This window comes from Vigna unguiculata, chromosome 3 (assembly GCF_037176805.1).
Source record: "Vigna unguiculata cultivar grain cowpea cultivar isolate G323 ecotype 2 chromosome 3, ASM3717680v1, whole genome shotgun sequence".
Lineage (NCBI taxonomy): Eukaryota > Viridiplantae > Streptophyta > Magnoliopsida > Fabales > Fabaceae > Vigna > Vigna unguiculata.
The window spans coordinates 2,826,673-2,840,896 of record NC_140794.1 but is presented as its reverse complement, the minus strand read 5'-3'; the positions used below and the strand labels follow the sequence as shown (position 1 = coordinate 2,840,896).

The window sequence follows — 14,224 nt, the reverse complement described above, 5'->3', positions numbered from 1 at the left end:
TGTTAATTCGAAAAAATTATTAAATTTAAAAAATAATAATAAAATTGATAAAATAATTATTTCAAAAATAAATTTAGAAAATAAATCTACATATAAGAAAAAAGAATCTCATATAAATTAATAAATTAATAATATATACTAAACATGTCTATGTGTCTATGGATAAATAACGTGAAAGGTGAAATTTTAAACCACAAATAATTTTTTTCTGTTAAAAAGGTCGTGAATAAATCTATGATTATTTTTTTCTCTGTAAAGGTCGTGATTAAATATACGATTAAATAAAAGAGAGTGGTGTCGGCCATAAATATTAGGACTCAAGTCGTGTGGATAAGATTTATTTATTTTTTTGCCTTTTAATATTCTCAAAGTTTTGAGTTTTGTCGCTGTATAATTGATTAATTTATTTTCTTAATTTCATAAATTTGAAAAATAAAATAATAAAATATAAAAGCAATCAAAGCTTGTCATAGAAATGAAAATAAAAGTAATGTTTTCGGAATATAGAACAAATTATATACAAGACTTCATTTTTAAGAAAATAAACTCATCTTGACAAGTCTCGTAAATGATTTATAACAACAAAAGAGTACGTTGGTATTATTTTCACTAACAGCCATTCATTTCAAAAGTTCAAATCCAAGCAGTAATGTAATTTCAATTTATAAGTTTTATGTGTATTATAAGAATTAGTTACCTTACTGGTTTAAAAGTATCCTTTAATAGTTATTAATTATGTGGATTTTCAGAAATTCAAAATATCCCCAAACATGGTAAAAACGGTCAAATAATTAAAGCAGAGGCACCCCTCTTTCAAATTTGAAAATTCCTACCGTTGCTCCAGTTATCCTACATAAGACCTTGTTCACTGTCCAAAATAAACTCACTGTTTAGAACAATTCTTCAGAAAAAAACTCTTAAACGCTGTTCTTTTGCTTCATCGATGGGTGACACAGTTGTTCCGGTAGCCACAAAGAGGGGGAGGGGCAGAAAGGCCCTGAAGGAGAAAATCCCATCAACAAACGAGGTCAACATTATCGCCGGAAAGGTTTCTGAGTCTCCGGCGAGTCCAATTTCAGCCTCGTTGAAACAAGATTCCAAGAAGCAGCAATCTTTCGAGAAAGAATTGCTCGAGATGCAGGAAATGTTGCAGCAGATGCGCCTCGAAAAGGAGAAGACCGAAGAGCTTCTGAAGGTTAAAGACGAGGCTCTGAAGCAGAAGGACGCAGAGCTCGAAAACCGTGGCCGTGAACAAGAGAAGCTTCAAGTTGAGCTGAAAAAACTGCAGAAATTGAAGGAGTTTAAACCAACTATGGTGAGTTCAGTTCATCTCTCTGACGGATGCTTAAATTTTATCACGGTCTTCAAATATGTTTAGGGTTTCATCGGGATCACTGATCTTGTAGACATTATGTTTGTGTGATTGCAAATCTTTTTTAAAGGTTTGATTTTTTTTTATTTCCCTGTGTTTTCTTTTATTTATTTATGTGGGTGTTTCTGTTCTGTGTGTGTAGAATTTGCCTGTGATGAAAGATAATGAAACAAAGAAGGACAAGAAGAAGAAAACAGGCTCTGAGAAGAAAAGGCCTTCCCCACCTTATATTTTGTGGCTGAAAGATCAATGGAATGAGGTAAAACCAAGTTATTATGTGGAATAATTTTTTTTTATTTCCTTCTTTCATTTGTTAGTTTCGCTTGAATTCAATGGTTCAATGGTTTTAATGTATGCTGCAGATAAAAAAGACGAACCCAGAGGCAGAATTTAAGGAAACTTCTAACATGTTGGGGGCTAAATGGAAGACTGTGAGTGCAGAGGAGAAGAAGCCTTATGAGGAGAAATATCATGCTGAGAAAGAAGCTTATCTGCAAGTGATTGCCAAAGAAAAGCGTGAGAGTGAGGCAATGAGGTTGTTTGAAGAGGAGCAGAAACAGAGGACTGCCATGGAATTGCTTGAACAGTACATGCAATTCAAACAAGAGGCAGAAAAAGACACCAAGAAGAAGAACAAGTAAATTTTAAAAACTCCCTCTTAGACCATTTACAATGCTGTTTGTGCATATTACACTTCTCTTCGTACCTTGTCTGGTTAGTGATGTTCGAATTGCATTTTCCCAGGAAAGAGAAGGATCCTTTGAAACCAAAGCACCCCATGTCTGCTTATTTCTTGTTCACCAACGATAGGCGTGCAGCTCTTATTGCCGAAAACAAAAATTTCTTGGAGGTAATTGCGTGTACTTTTTCTCCCATTTCTTGTTCATTAACCATCACTCTTTCTAAACAAAACAAAAAACATAAATTGTTGCTTCTTTTATTCAGGTTCCTAAGATCACAGCCGAAGAGTGGAAAAACATGACAGAGGAACAAAGGAGACCCTATGAAGAGGTTTGTTCATTTGGTCTCTCAACTCTAGTGATTATTTATTTATACAGGCATCGATTTCTTACAAATAATTTGTGTTGTAACCCTCAGATGGCAAAGAAGAACAAGGAGAAATATGCTTTGGAAATGGAGGCTTATAAGCAGAAGAAAAATGACGAGGCTGCACATCTCATGAAGGAGGAGGAGGAGCATATGAAACTTCAGAAACAAGAAGCCTTGCAACTGCTGAAGAAGAAGGAGAAAACTGATAACATAATCAAGGTATTTTTATTTTTCTTCTGTTCTCTTTCAGTTTCAAATTAAACCCTTGTCATTATACTAATGCTAACCCACCCTATCATGGCCAGAAAACAAAACAGAATCGTCAGAAGAAGAAACAGAACAAGGAAGACAAGAATTCTGATCCAAACAGGCCTAAGAGGCCTCCATCATCGTTCATCCTATTCGGGTAACTTCAACTTGCAAGTTAAACTAAATTGACAAAGTATTGTATATGGTGTTGTAGAAAGTTGAAATTTTGTTCTCTGCTCTCAGCAAAGAAGCAAGGAAAACTTTACAAGATGAAAGACCAGGAATCAACACATCAACCCTTAGTGCACTTGTCTCGTTGAAGTGGAAGGTATGTATTGCACCATATCTTGTTTGTATTGCACCATATCTTGTTCCACAATCAATATAGGTTTTGCTTAGAACAATCATTCAATTTGATTTTGTTATCATTGATTAGGAACTGAGTGAGGAAGATAGGCAATTCTGGAATAGCCAAGCATCTGATGCAATGGACGCGTACAAGAAGGAGATGGAGGAATACAACAAATCTCTTTCTGCAGTTGCAAACCAGGAGCTGAAAACTGAAGAATAAATGTAGAAAAAAAAAATCTCGTAGTGCATGTTCAAATTATATTGAATATGCTTATCTTGAAAGTTTAGTCGTAAATCTTGTTGTCACCCGTAATTTTCTTTACACGAGTTGTAAAGAAAATGGAACAATCATGTCTGGTTCATTTTTAGATTTAAAAGTACTACTGCCAATTTCTCTTAACTTCATTTTGTTATCCTAATCATGTTTACAAGCTAACTCTATTCCAAGAATCTCTTAAAATATTTTTAACATAAACAAAATGCAATTAGAAGTTGTTTGCATCACTCATGTGGAATATCTCTTTCCAAAGCAACGCATTTATTTAACATTATTTGTTGACACTGAAGAGTTGTTATCTGAGCAAGGAAGCCTTTTCAACAAACATGAGCCATAAATGCTAATAACACCTTTGACTTTTCCAGAGTGTTGTCGTGTGTAGTGCCTCTTGAATGCAATTCATTGTCTTTTATGGTCACCTCTGAGTATCTTGTGTAAGATGATGTATCTGGGCTGCGCCTACCCAGATGCCTATTTACAAACAAATAACTTTTTTTTTTTTTTTGCATTTTTTTGTGATGTTTTTTTTAGCATCAAATGTAGACTCTTTTCTCGGTTTTCAAAGAGACCAATCTTTTTGTCAAATCAAACATCTATATTCACACTGTGTGACAACTTGGTTTGATGTGGTTCATTTGTGGAGAAGTTGAAATGAAGAAATAAGAAAAAGTTGTTCAAAGTTGGATAGACCGAGATGGGTGGCTTGATGAACGTTTTCGGATAAACTATTTAATTTAAAAAATAATAATTCCTGAGCATAAAAATATATCAACACTTACTTAATATTTATTTAGAGTGAAAATAAATAAATAAATATATATTATTGTTTTTAAATTTTTTGAATCTGAAAGACGACAGATTTGGAAAGTGTGTACACAACAACAAACACAAGAAATTCTCCGTCGTCGGTGTCAAAATATGCTTTATGAGGAAATCGAAAGAAGGCGTGCAACCCAGTTTTCATACACCTCAATCATTGAAAATAGAACTTAGATAAAAACTTTATTTGTTATTTATTGGATTAATATAATGTAAATGACACCTTACAAATTACAAATTGAGTTTAACAAATACACACTTCTACATATTTTTAACAAACACAATAAAAGGCTAATGTTTATAATATATTTTTTAAAACACAGGACCCATAAGTCTAACTGTATATTTATTTATTATAAACTCTTCTTACCCACATTGATAGAAGGTGAACATTTTCCTTTTGTTGTCATTGTGATATCAATTAATTAAGCATTACATATCTTAATTATTAATTGTAGAGTTATTGAAATATAGAAATACATTGGAGATTGAATCTAATTAATATAAAATTTAAATTATTAATTACTTTTTTAATTACCTAACAAAATTACTTTTAAACTTTCTAAAAATAAATTACTCTTAGGATAGAAATATTTTTGGTAATTGAAAAATATTCTGCAAAGACTCCTCGAGCAATTATTTTTAACACTAGTTAACTTTGAATTCAAAATGTTGTAAGATTCAAGAGAAATATGTTTTTGCAAAAGACAATTTGACATTCAAATTGAGATGTGCGTTAACAAACAATAAATATTATGATAATAAATGTAATTAATTTATCTCATAAATAGTTATTTATAATATATTTATTAGCTTTTACCCTAATTAGTTTAATATTATGGTAACATGTTTTAGTTCTTCTCTTCACCATAATTTATTTCTGTGTTCCAACATAAAATGGTATTAACTTAAGATATCTAAGTCATCTAGACATAATTTAATTGTCAAATATTGGAGATAAGCAGAAATCATCTCAGGTTAAATAGTCAAGATATTTTATAACATGTACAATACAGTAATTATTATGGTTTATAAAAAAATAATATTAATATATAATTATCTTTTTACTTTATAAATTTAAAATTTATAATAATCTCTTCAAAATTAATTATGCATAATTTTAATAAATACATATAACAATTAATAAATATCAATCACAAATTCAATTATTTTAACTCAAAAAAATTCAAATAATATTATTTGATTTAAAATTTTATATTAAAATTTTGGTTTTTTATTGTAAAAAAACAAAATATATCCTATTTCATTAATTAGTTTTTGGTCCCTTAATTTTAAGTGAATTTTGGAATTAGTCCATTTTGAAACTTTGAACCAATTTAGTCCTTCATCTTTTGAAATACGTGGATTTAGTCCTTTTAATCAAATTTTGTAAAGTTTATTTGACATTTCAAGTGTGTTTTACAATAGTATTTGACTTAACATTAAAGCAAAAATGTGTCAAACAGTATAAACAACTCAAATACAATCCTAATATGCGTACGAAATATCAAATAAACCTAACAAAATTTGATTAAAATGACTAAATCCACGTATTCCGAAAGATGAAGGACTAAATTGGTCTAAAGTTTCAAAATGGAGACTAATTCCAAAATTCACTAAAAGTTAAGGGATCAAAAACATATTTAACCCCATTAATTAATATCCTATTTAATTAATTTAAAATAATAGGATAGCAACTAACCTAATATATATACCGATCCACACTCACGTATAGCTTTCATTTTCCTTCTTCCTTAATTAATAACTCACGGCCAGTTCATCCATGACGGAACCACCAAAAGCCGATATCCATAACCGCCACGACGAGGATGCAGACGCCGGAGCTGCTTTCGTTCTCCAATCCAAAGGTAAACAACTCCGATTCAACAACCATTCACATCAGAACTCATGAATTTAAATGGTTTTGCGTTAATCGAAAGTAGCCACCACATTCATGCATGGCTGATAAAGTCTCCGAGAAATCACCAATTGACAGGTCAGTGGTGGCACGCCGGATTCCACCTAACGACGGCGATCGTAGGACCAACTATTCTGACTCTGCCTTACGCGTTCCGAGGATTAGGGTGGGGACTTGGATTCTTAGGCCTAACGACGATGGGAGTGGTTACCTTCTACTCCTACTTCCTCATGTCCAAAGTTCTCGATTACTGTGAAAAATCTGGTCGCCGACACATCCGTTTCCGAGAGCTAGCCGCTGATGTTTTAGGTGATTAATTTACGAGAATTTCTTTGACGCAATTTTTTCTAGAATTTTATTCTTTTAATTGATTAATCTTGTCATCGCCAAGTCTTTATTGTTTCTCAGTCATTTTCCTTGATTCCGGAGCTTTTTCTCCTTCCTCAGTTATTCTCTTGTTGACTTCTTCAATAATAATTAATTATTAATTATTTTTAAATCACTTTTCCGTTGAGATGTTAAACGTTCACTTCACATGTATTCTATCTCTCTCTTTTTAATACTTCTTTGAAAGTTATAAATGAATGGAGGTTAAGCACTAATGGGTTTGAGCTAACTATATAAAATAAATGTGATACCGTTTCTTATTTAAAATTGTAAAATGAAATTTTTTTATTTTTTATTTATTTATTTATTTTTATTTATTTTTTTATCCGCAAAAGAATTTTCTTCATATATGTTGTACAATCTCTTAATTTTTAATAATAATCTTTGCTTGAAGTGTGAGTTTCTTGATTAAAATGTTAATTTATGTACAAACCACACATTTTAATTTAAGTAAAGAGAGGTTTGTGACAAATTTAAAATGATCTTAAAGGTGAACTGATATAGGAGTTTTTTTAATTCTTATATTTTGTCAGTTTTATTCTTTATATTCTACATCATGGATTTCTCTCTCTTTATGGGATTTCTTTTTCTCATTGTTAGAAATAAATTTTCTTTTACACTAATTTAAAATATCTTTATTTCTTGTTGAATTTTGAGACATTAAAAAAAGGAGAAATATAATTGATTGTAATATTATGTTGACCATTATTACATTATTAGATATATTTAATATTTTGTAAGCAAATTAATTCAGTTTTATAAAAAGTTTAATATATATTTACTTAACGGTATGATATGATATAGATAATTATAACTTTTACACGTCATTTGACATTTATGATACACTTGTTGAAACATTAATGATTAAATAAGTTTAGTTTGATAGTTTTCGGTCAAATGTTTTCCTTTTCTTTCTTATTTTAATTTTGAAGACAGATAATACATTTTGGTAACTTTTTTTTTCTTCTTATTTAGTATTTACCAAGGTCTTTTGTTTTTATTATTTGGCTGCGAAATTTCGGGCTATATCTGGTTATTTTACACAAATTTGTACAAATAATTTGTGCTCACAAAATACTTGTGGCCCGAATTTGTACACCCATCCCAGATTTAGTTTGGTGGGATATTTATCTTTTGGATCAATTGAAATTTCTGTATGAAATTAAATCAGAAAATTTAAGATAATAGTGTCTACATTTTTTAAATGAAATTTTACTCTGATTCTGTTTCACTTGTATATCATTTTTTGTTCTTTAACTATGAATACTTTCCAAAGCCATATATTCATCCCTTACAGACTCATATATTTTTTATTACTCAACTTAATTCCTTTCATTTTTTCGCAAAAATAAAGCAACACATGTTATACCTCGGAAAATAATGTATGAGGAGTTTTTTTTGTCTTCTTTGTATCTTTTTATTCCTCAAAATAAAAACTGATACTATTTTCTCAGGTTACATCATAGGTGTATGTAAGGTTTATATTTTATGCACTTTTTTATTAATTTTTGTAAGATTATAAAACAAGTATTAATTTGTAACAGGGTCAGGATGGATGTTTTATTTTGTAATCTTTATTCAAACGGCAATCAACACTGGCGTTGGCGTTGGAGCAATCTTGCTTGCGGGTGAATGCCTTGAGGTTATATATTTATTATTATATAAAGAAATTATAAAGACTACACCGATGAAAGCAACTGCTTATAATTATGTATACCTGTGTTATTATATATAATAGTATTAAGAGTTTCGTTTACTCCCATCTGATTACTCTTTTATGCCTCTTTTCTTTCGTGTAACCTATCAATAAGTGCTGATTACTCTTTTATGCCTCTTTTCTTTCGTGTAACCTATCAACAAGTTCTCACTTATTGATTAGACATTGTACTTAAAACATTGTAAGTTGTGAACTATTTTGGATTTTTTTTGAGCTTTCCTAACTCGTACATAAGTTATTGAACTGATCCAAACTTCCAATATAAAAATTGTACCGTCTAAAGTGTTAAGAGGATGAGTCGTCATGGAAATTTCCACTCAGAACTTAAACTCTACCTAACGTAACGTAACCATGGTTGGGTCTAGCCGAATTGTTGAGTTACAGTGAGTAGTGACAAACTGAAACTGGCCAAGAGGGTAGTCAATGAGAAAATAACAAAGTTTCAATGAAGGAAGAGAGAGAAAATGGAAAGATACAAATTCAATAATAGCAAATTATTGAACTGCTTTTTTCACAAGTTAGGCTAGGAGTTAAGTGCAGTGCAAACGCAACAGGGAGATAATTGTGATTTGTTGAGTCACGCATTCTGCTCATTGAAACATTGAAATTTTGCTCACACGTCATAATGATACGCATTTTGGCCTGGACCGATAACTCTAGAATAATCTTTTTCTTCTGCATTATCTTTTAGTGTTACTGCTTATTGCTTTAAGAGAATATGATTATTTGGAGTATTAAATATCCGTGTCAACTGTTAAAGTATTTCATTTTTCTAATTGTTAACTTGAAAAATTTATTGACTTTTTTTTTTGGTCGTGGAAGATCATGTACTCCAATGTTTCAGTTCATGGATCCCTCAAATTGTACCACTTTATAGCAATGGTGACAGTGGTGATGATAGTTTTATCTCAGCTTCCTTCCTTCCATTCCCTGCGACACATCAACTTTTGTTCACTACTTTTCGCCCTTGGCTATACCCTCCTCGTGGTTGTTGCCTGTATTCATGCAGGTATATTCTCTTTGAGTTAATTTGACACAATTTAGAATTTGTTGTCAAATGCTAACTAGACAATAATAGAGTTTTTAACTAAAACATTGCTGAATGTTTAATTTCTCACAAACTCAAAGGTTATGAAGTTAACAATTCTATGTTACAGGTACGTCAAAAAATGCCCCTCCAAGGGACTATTCTTTAGAACCTAAGAAGTCTGCAAGGGCTTTCAGTGCCTTCACGTCCCTCTCCATACTTGCAGCAATATTTGGGAATGGCATATTACCCGAGATACAAGTATCTAATGTTCCTCTTTCTAAGTTTAAATATTTTGTTTGAATGTTTCATTGACCTTGTCATTGCAAATACACAGGCAACTCTGGCTCCCCCTGCCACTGGGAAGATGGTAAAAGGCCTTATTATGTGTTACACAGCAATTTTTGTGACTTTCTACGCTGCAGCAGTTTCTGGATATTGGGTGTTTGGAAACAAATCCAGCTCAAACATTTTAAAGAGTCTGCTACCAGATAGTGGACCTTCTTTGGCCCCAACCTGGGTTCTTGCACTTGCAATCATCTTTGTTCTTCTTCAGCTCTTTGCCATTGGCCTCGTAAGCTCCCCCACACTTCTCTGTAATGAAATTTCATGAACAAAACTGTCATGAGCAAAGGTTTAACAATGTCTGTCCCACAGGTTTATTCTCAAGTTGCTTATGAGATAATGGAGAAGAAATCAGCTGATGTGAGGCAGGGGATGTTTTCCAAAAGAAACCTCATTCCTCGGATCATTCTCAGAACAATTTACATGATATGCTGTGGGTTTTTGGCAGCCATGTTGCCGTTTTTTGGAGACATCAATGGTGTGGTTGGTGCTATTGGTTTCATCCCTTTGGATTTCATTCTGCCAATGCTTCTGTACAACATGACATACAAGCCTCCAAAATCATCCTTAACTTACTGGATCAACCTCTCAATTATAGTGGTGTTCACGGGTGTTGGAATCATGGGTGCATTCTCTTCCATAAGGAAATTGGTTCTTGATGCCAACCAGTTTAAGCTATTCAGCAGTGATGTTGTGGATTGACCAAAAGTTCTTTCAATTTGTCAAACATGTAACATACACTAATCTCATGAGAGCTTGTAAATTTCAAAATAACGAACAGAAGTTTAAGAAGAATCCATTCCCAGCGGTGGTTTAGAATGTGCAACAAAAATGTGGGAAGGAAAACAATGGTTACAAAAAGAAAGGACCTTAATCTTATAATGTTATCGGGCTACAAAGCCCAACTAGCATGTCCAGTAAAATCAGAGTTGGAGATGAAAATTGTTAGTATTCTTATATGGGTACATTTTTCAAGATCCAATCAACGGAATCACCTTGCAATCTGTTTATTTGGTTCTGTGTTTGACCTACAAGATTTGCGAACTCGTTACAAATTTTGTAGAGTTTGATTTTGTGCATAAATCACGTGAAAAGTAAAATATTAACTCGTTAACGAAAAGAATTATGTTTAAAAACTTCAATGCATAGTGCTTAATATTGACAAATTATGAGTTAATGTTTTGTTCTGTTAACAAATATCAATGCAAAAAGCCTTTACACTGTCAACTAATGTATTCTAATAAATATTTAAGAATTTATATCTAATTTCAAACTTTCATAATATTTAGAGTTATACTGCATTACATTTTTTGTTTCAATTTAGTCTTCTATAATTTCCTAAGGATTTATGAAAAATAAATAATTGATTTTTTGATAAAATATCTAATTCGAACAGGTATTAGAAAAGATTCTATTCAAATTCTTAATTTGAGATATAGAGGAGGCGTAAGTATTGATTGAGTTATATTCTTAATTTGACTTCTGAAACGCTATTTTTGATTTTTTTAGTTAACATTAACTCAAGTGTTTACATATGAGTTAAATATTAATAGACCATAAATAATTCGTGTACATGTGCGTACTTTAACAACTCGTATGTTAGTGTATGTATTTTAATAACTTGAAAATAATTCAAGTATATATCTTTGTGTGTATTAATTAGTAACAACAAGTTTCATGTATTTAATTAGATCAAACCTTAATTTTGAAGTTAGATTGTTTAAACATGAGATAAAGTTTAGTAACACTTTTTTAATTCCTCACGAATTAAATAGCATTGGTTGACACAAGCAACAACTTTTTATGTCATTTAATTAAGTAGTTTTAAGATACAAATTATTTTAATGTTAATTGCCTGACAAAGTTAATTACTGCATTCAACAATAAATCATCATCAAACATTAAAAAGAAACATACCTAGTATTTTCTATTGTTTGTACATTCTAAATTATTTGTAACTGAAATCTAACGGTATAACTATGGCAGGAATTCAGAGTCTAAACATCCGAGCTCATATCAATAGGAAAACTAAGTGATCGATATTAATATGATAACATTTAACTTATTCACATCATTTATACACTTTTACTTGAATATTAGTTGAGAAATATATTTATAACCTTAAATAAATTTAATAAAATTTGATTAAAAAAATTAAATTTTAAAATTTTAAAAAATAAAAAACTAAATTAATCTAAAAATTTAAAACTAATTTCAAATTTTACTCAAAATTAAAATTAATCCTAAGTTCATAAGATATTTTATCGACTTAAACATAAAAAAAAAAAATATTTCTTCCATTAATCTCCCATAAAAGTGATTAAAGGATTAAAAGTAACCTTCTACTAAAATAAATATCCATGAGCATGACCTATTTAGTTTTTTACTCAAACCTAGCCAACTGCACTTCATGTCAGAATTATTTAATCCTAGTCAAACTTCAAATTAAATGAAGTTCCTATTTCACGTTCAGTTGTTGAGATTAATTATTACTTTCCATGCCACATTTATCACGAATTCATATACACCTGGAAACCGATAACTGCGTTTTGCATCTTTCCACGTATGCTTAAAGGTTATTGCGTACTCTACCTTCTTAACTCGATATCGTGGCCATTTCAGATTTCAACTCCCAAAAACAACCTAAACTTGATAATATCTTAATTAACAAAAAACAAAAAGTATAAGAAGATATCAGTTTTCTTTTTCTTTTTAGTAAGTCAAAGATTAGGGTTGTTAGCTCAAACTTCTATATTAACTTTATGCATTGTAGTGTATCAAAACTAAATTATTCCACCAAAGATCCCGAGAAAATATATCATAGAAACTCAACGATTAAACGTTCTTTATTAATTCCAGAAATAACGAACAACAACATTAAAACTCACGATATGGATCTGTTAATTAAAAAAAATGTACATGTATTATGCTTCAAGGGATCATCATAATTCCTGTCTTCATGGAGAAGCACTCCAACAAAACAATGAAAACCAAATACTTTAGGTGTTGATTTTTGATATAGTATAAGCAATGCCACCGCATGCACCCACGTGATTATGAATTTAATAATCTTTCGAGTAAATTAAAATAATCCAAGGTTGTACTCAATGGCACACAGCCAAGTATGTACGTATGAATATGACACGACACGACACAATTGTTACACACACATGATTCAAGATTTCAAGGGGCCACTTTTATTCCACGTCCCAGTGTCCCATACTTTCCCACTTATCTTCATCATGTGTATACATTTTTTTTTTTTTTTGCACATTCATTTAGTTATGTTCCCAATGCAACGCTGGCACAGAAATTGAAAAAAGAAGAGTGTTCTCACGGATTTAATGGTAATGGTGGTCAATATCCCTGCGAGATGAAACCCTAATTATTATAAAAACCCTCACTTTCCGAGTCACAAAGTCATAACTAACGCGTTTCATCCTTCACCAAACATCACATAAAAGTGGTCAAACGTCACTTTCTCCGATCCTCTTCTCCATTTACTCATATCCATATCTCCATTCTTCTATATACATATAGTTCCAACACTCGCCAAAATTAAGAAAAATCTAACATTGTTTTGTAGCACATGGAGAAGAAATCAAGAGAAGAAAAGCTTAACCAGGTTTCGAAGGGAAACGTTTGGGATTGTGGCAGCACCCTATACGATTCCTTCGAGCTCAACTCCTTGAAACGGGAATTGAACACGGCAATAGCGAATTCCCCGAAAAACAGAAGAACCCTTTCCATGTCTCATTTACCCGAACGTTGTCTCTCACTTCAACTTCATCATCCTCAACCACCCATCATGTCCGAAAACAAGCCTTTCAAGATCTCTCGAACCTTCCACAAACTCCTTCGATTCGTCTTCAAGTCCAGCAACAAGTTAAGGACTTCTTCTACTTCTTGTTCTAGGTCTACCACCCCCACCAGTAACACTACTTTCCAAGTGGCAGAAAAATATTCCAACAAAGATCGTTTCTACGTTGTTTACGACAAATCGGAACCCGTTCTCTCCACGATTCCCGAACTTCCGGAATTTGAACTTCCGGAATTTGAGGTGGCTGTGCTTTCGCCGGAGATCGCTTCGTTTGTGAGAAAGTCGGCGTCGGAGAGGTTTATGGCCACCGCCGCTATCGGTATTTCGTGTGCTTGAGATGATCATAGATATTATATTTATTATTGTTATTGTTATTGTTATTTCATGTCATAATAATAACGTAGCAATTAACGTGTGTATAGTGGGTTTCTGCTTATGTTATAAGTTTTGATAATTCACGATGCAATTGTTTAATTTTATTTTACGAGGGCACGTTGAATTATGGGACCGCGTAGGAATGTGTAACTGTGATTATTGTTAATAAAATAATTGTCGAAAGTTCTTCCTCCCACGAAATTAAAGGGATAATGATTTCTATGTGTTCATGATTGATTAGGGTTTGGAGCCAACTAGGAGAGACGCGTTTGGTTTTTGATTGGGATTTTAGATGAATGGGTGGTGGGGCACCCATTTTAAGACGGAAGAAGTTACTTTCAATTATTCAACTACAAGGTTTGAACTATTTGTACAAAACGACAATTTCATCATAAGGAAATTCCACAATAAAAAATATCGTGTAATAGATGTGTAATAAATAAGTCATTTCATAAAAAATAAAATAAAATAAACAAAGCATACACACGTATAAAAATATTGAGATATATTTATATTA

The 14,224-nt window shown here is 31.7% G+C and overlaps 3 protein-coding genes across 3 annotated transcripts; all 3 read left to right on the top strand.

Annotated features, from left to right (window-relative positions):
* The first annotated feature begins 874 nt into the window (after positions 1 to 874).
* LOC114176468 (high mobility group B protein 13-like) lies at positions 875 to 3,422 on the top strand. The gene is made up of 9 exons (XM_028061516.2): positions 875 to 1,315; positions 1,515 to 1,631; positions 1,735 to 2,009; positions 2,117 to 2,222; positions 2,318 to 2,383; positions 2,471 to 2,641; positions 2,728 to 2,828; positions 2,915 to 2,999; positions 3,108 to 3,422. Exons 1-9 carry the CDS (start codon positions 944 to 946, stop codon positions 3,240 to 3,242), a joined length of 1,428 nt encoding a protein of 475 aa, XP_027917317.1. The 5' UTR covers positions 875 to 943; the 3' UTR covers positions 3,243 to 3,422.
* A 2,422-nt stretch (positions 3,423 to 5,844) lies between these two features.
* On the top strand, positions 5,845 to 10,522 carry LOC114175997 (Transmembrane amino acid transporter family protein). Its single transcript, XM_028060875.2, has 7 exons — positions 5,845 to 5,986; positions 6,115 to 6,345; positions 7,968 to 8,065; positions 8,963 to 9,149; positions 9,298 to 9,428; positions 9,505 to 9,741; positions 9,825 to 10,522. Exons 1-7 carry the CDS (start codon positions 5,902 to 5,904, stop codon positions 10,212 to 10,214), a joined length of 1,359 nt encoding a protein of 452 aa, XP_027916676.1. The 5' UTR covers positions 5,845 to 5,901; the 3' UTR covers positions 10,215 to 10,522.
* Positions 10,523 to 12,929: 2,407 nt separating this feature from the next.
* On the top strand, positions 12,930 to 14,018 carry LOC114176053 (uncharacterized). The gene is made up of 2 exons (XM_028060959.2): positions 12,930 to 13,628; positions 13,949 to 14,018. Exons 1-2 carry the CDS (start codon positions 13,102 to 13,104, stop codon positions 14,001 to 14,003), a joined length of 582 nt encoding a protein of 193 aa, XP_027916760.2. The 5' UTR covers positions 12,930 to 13,101; the 3' UTR covers positions 14,004 to 14,018.
* The last annotated feature ends 206 nt before the right edge of the window (positions 14,019 to 14,224 follow it).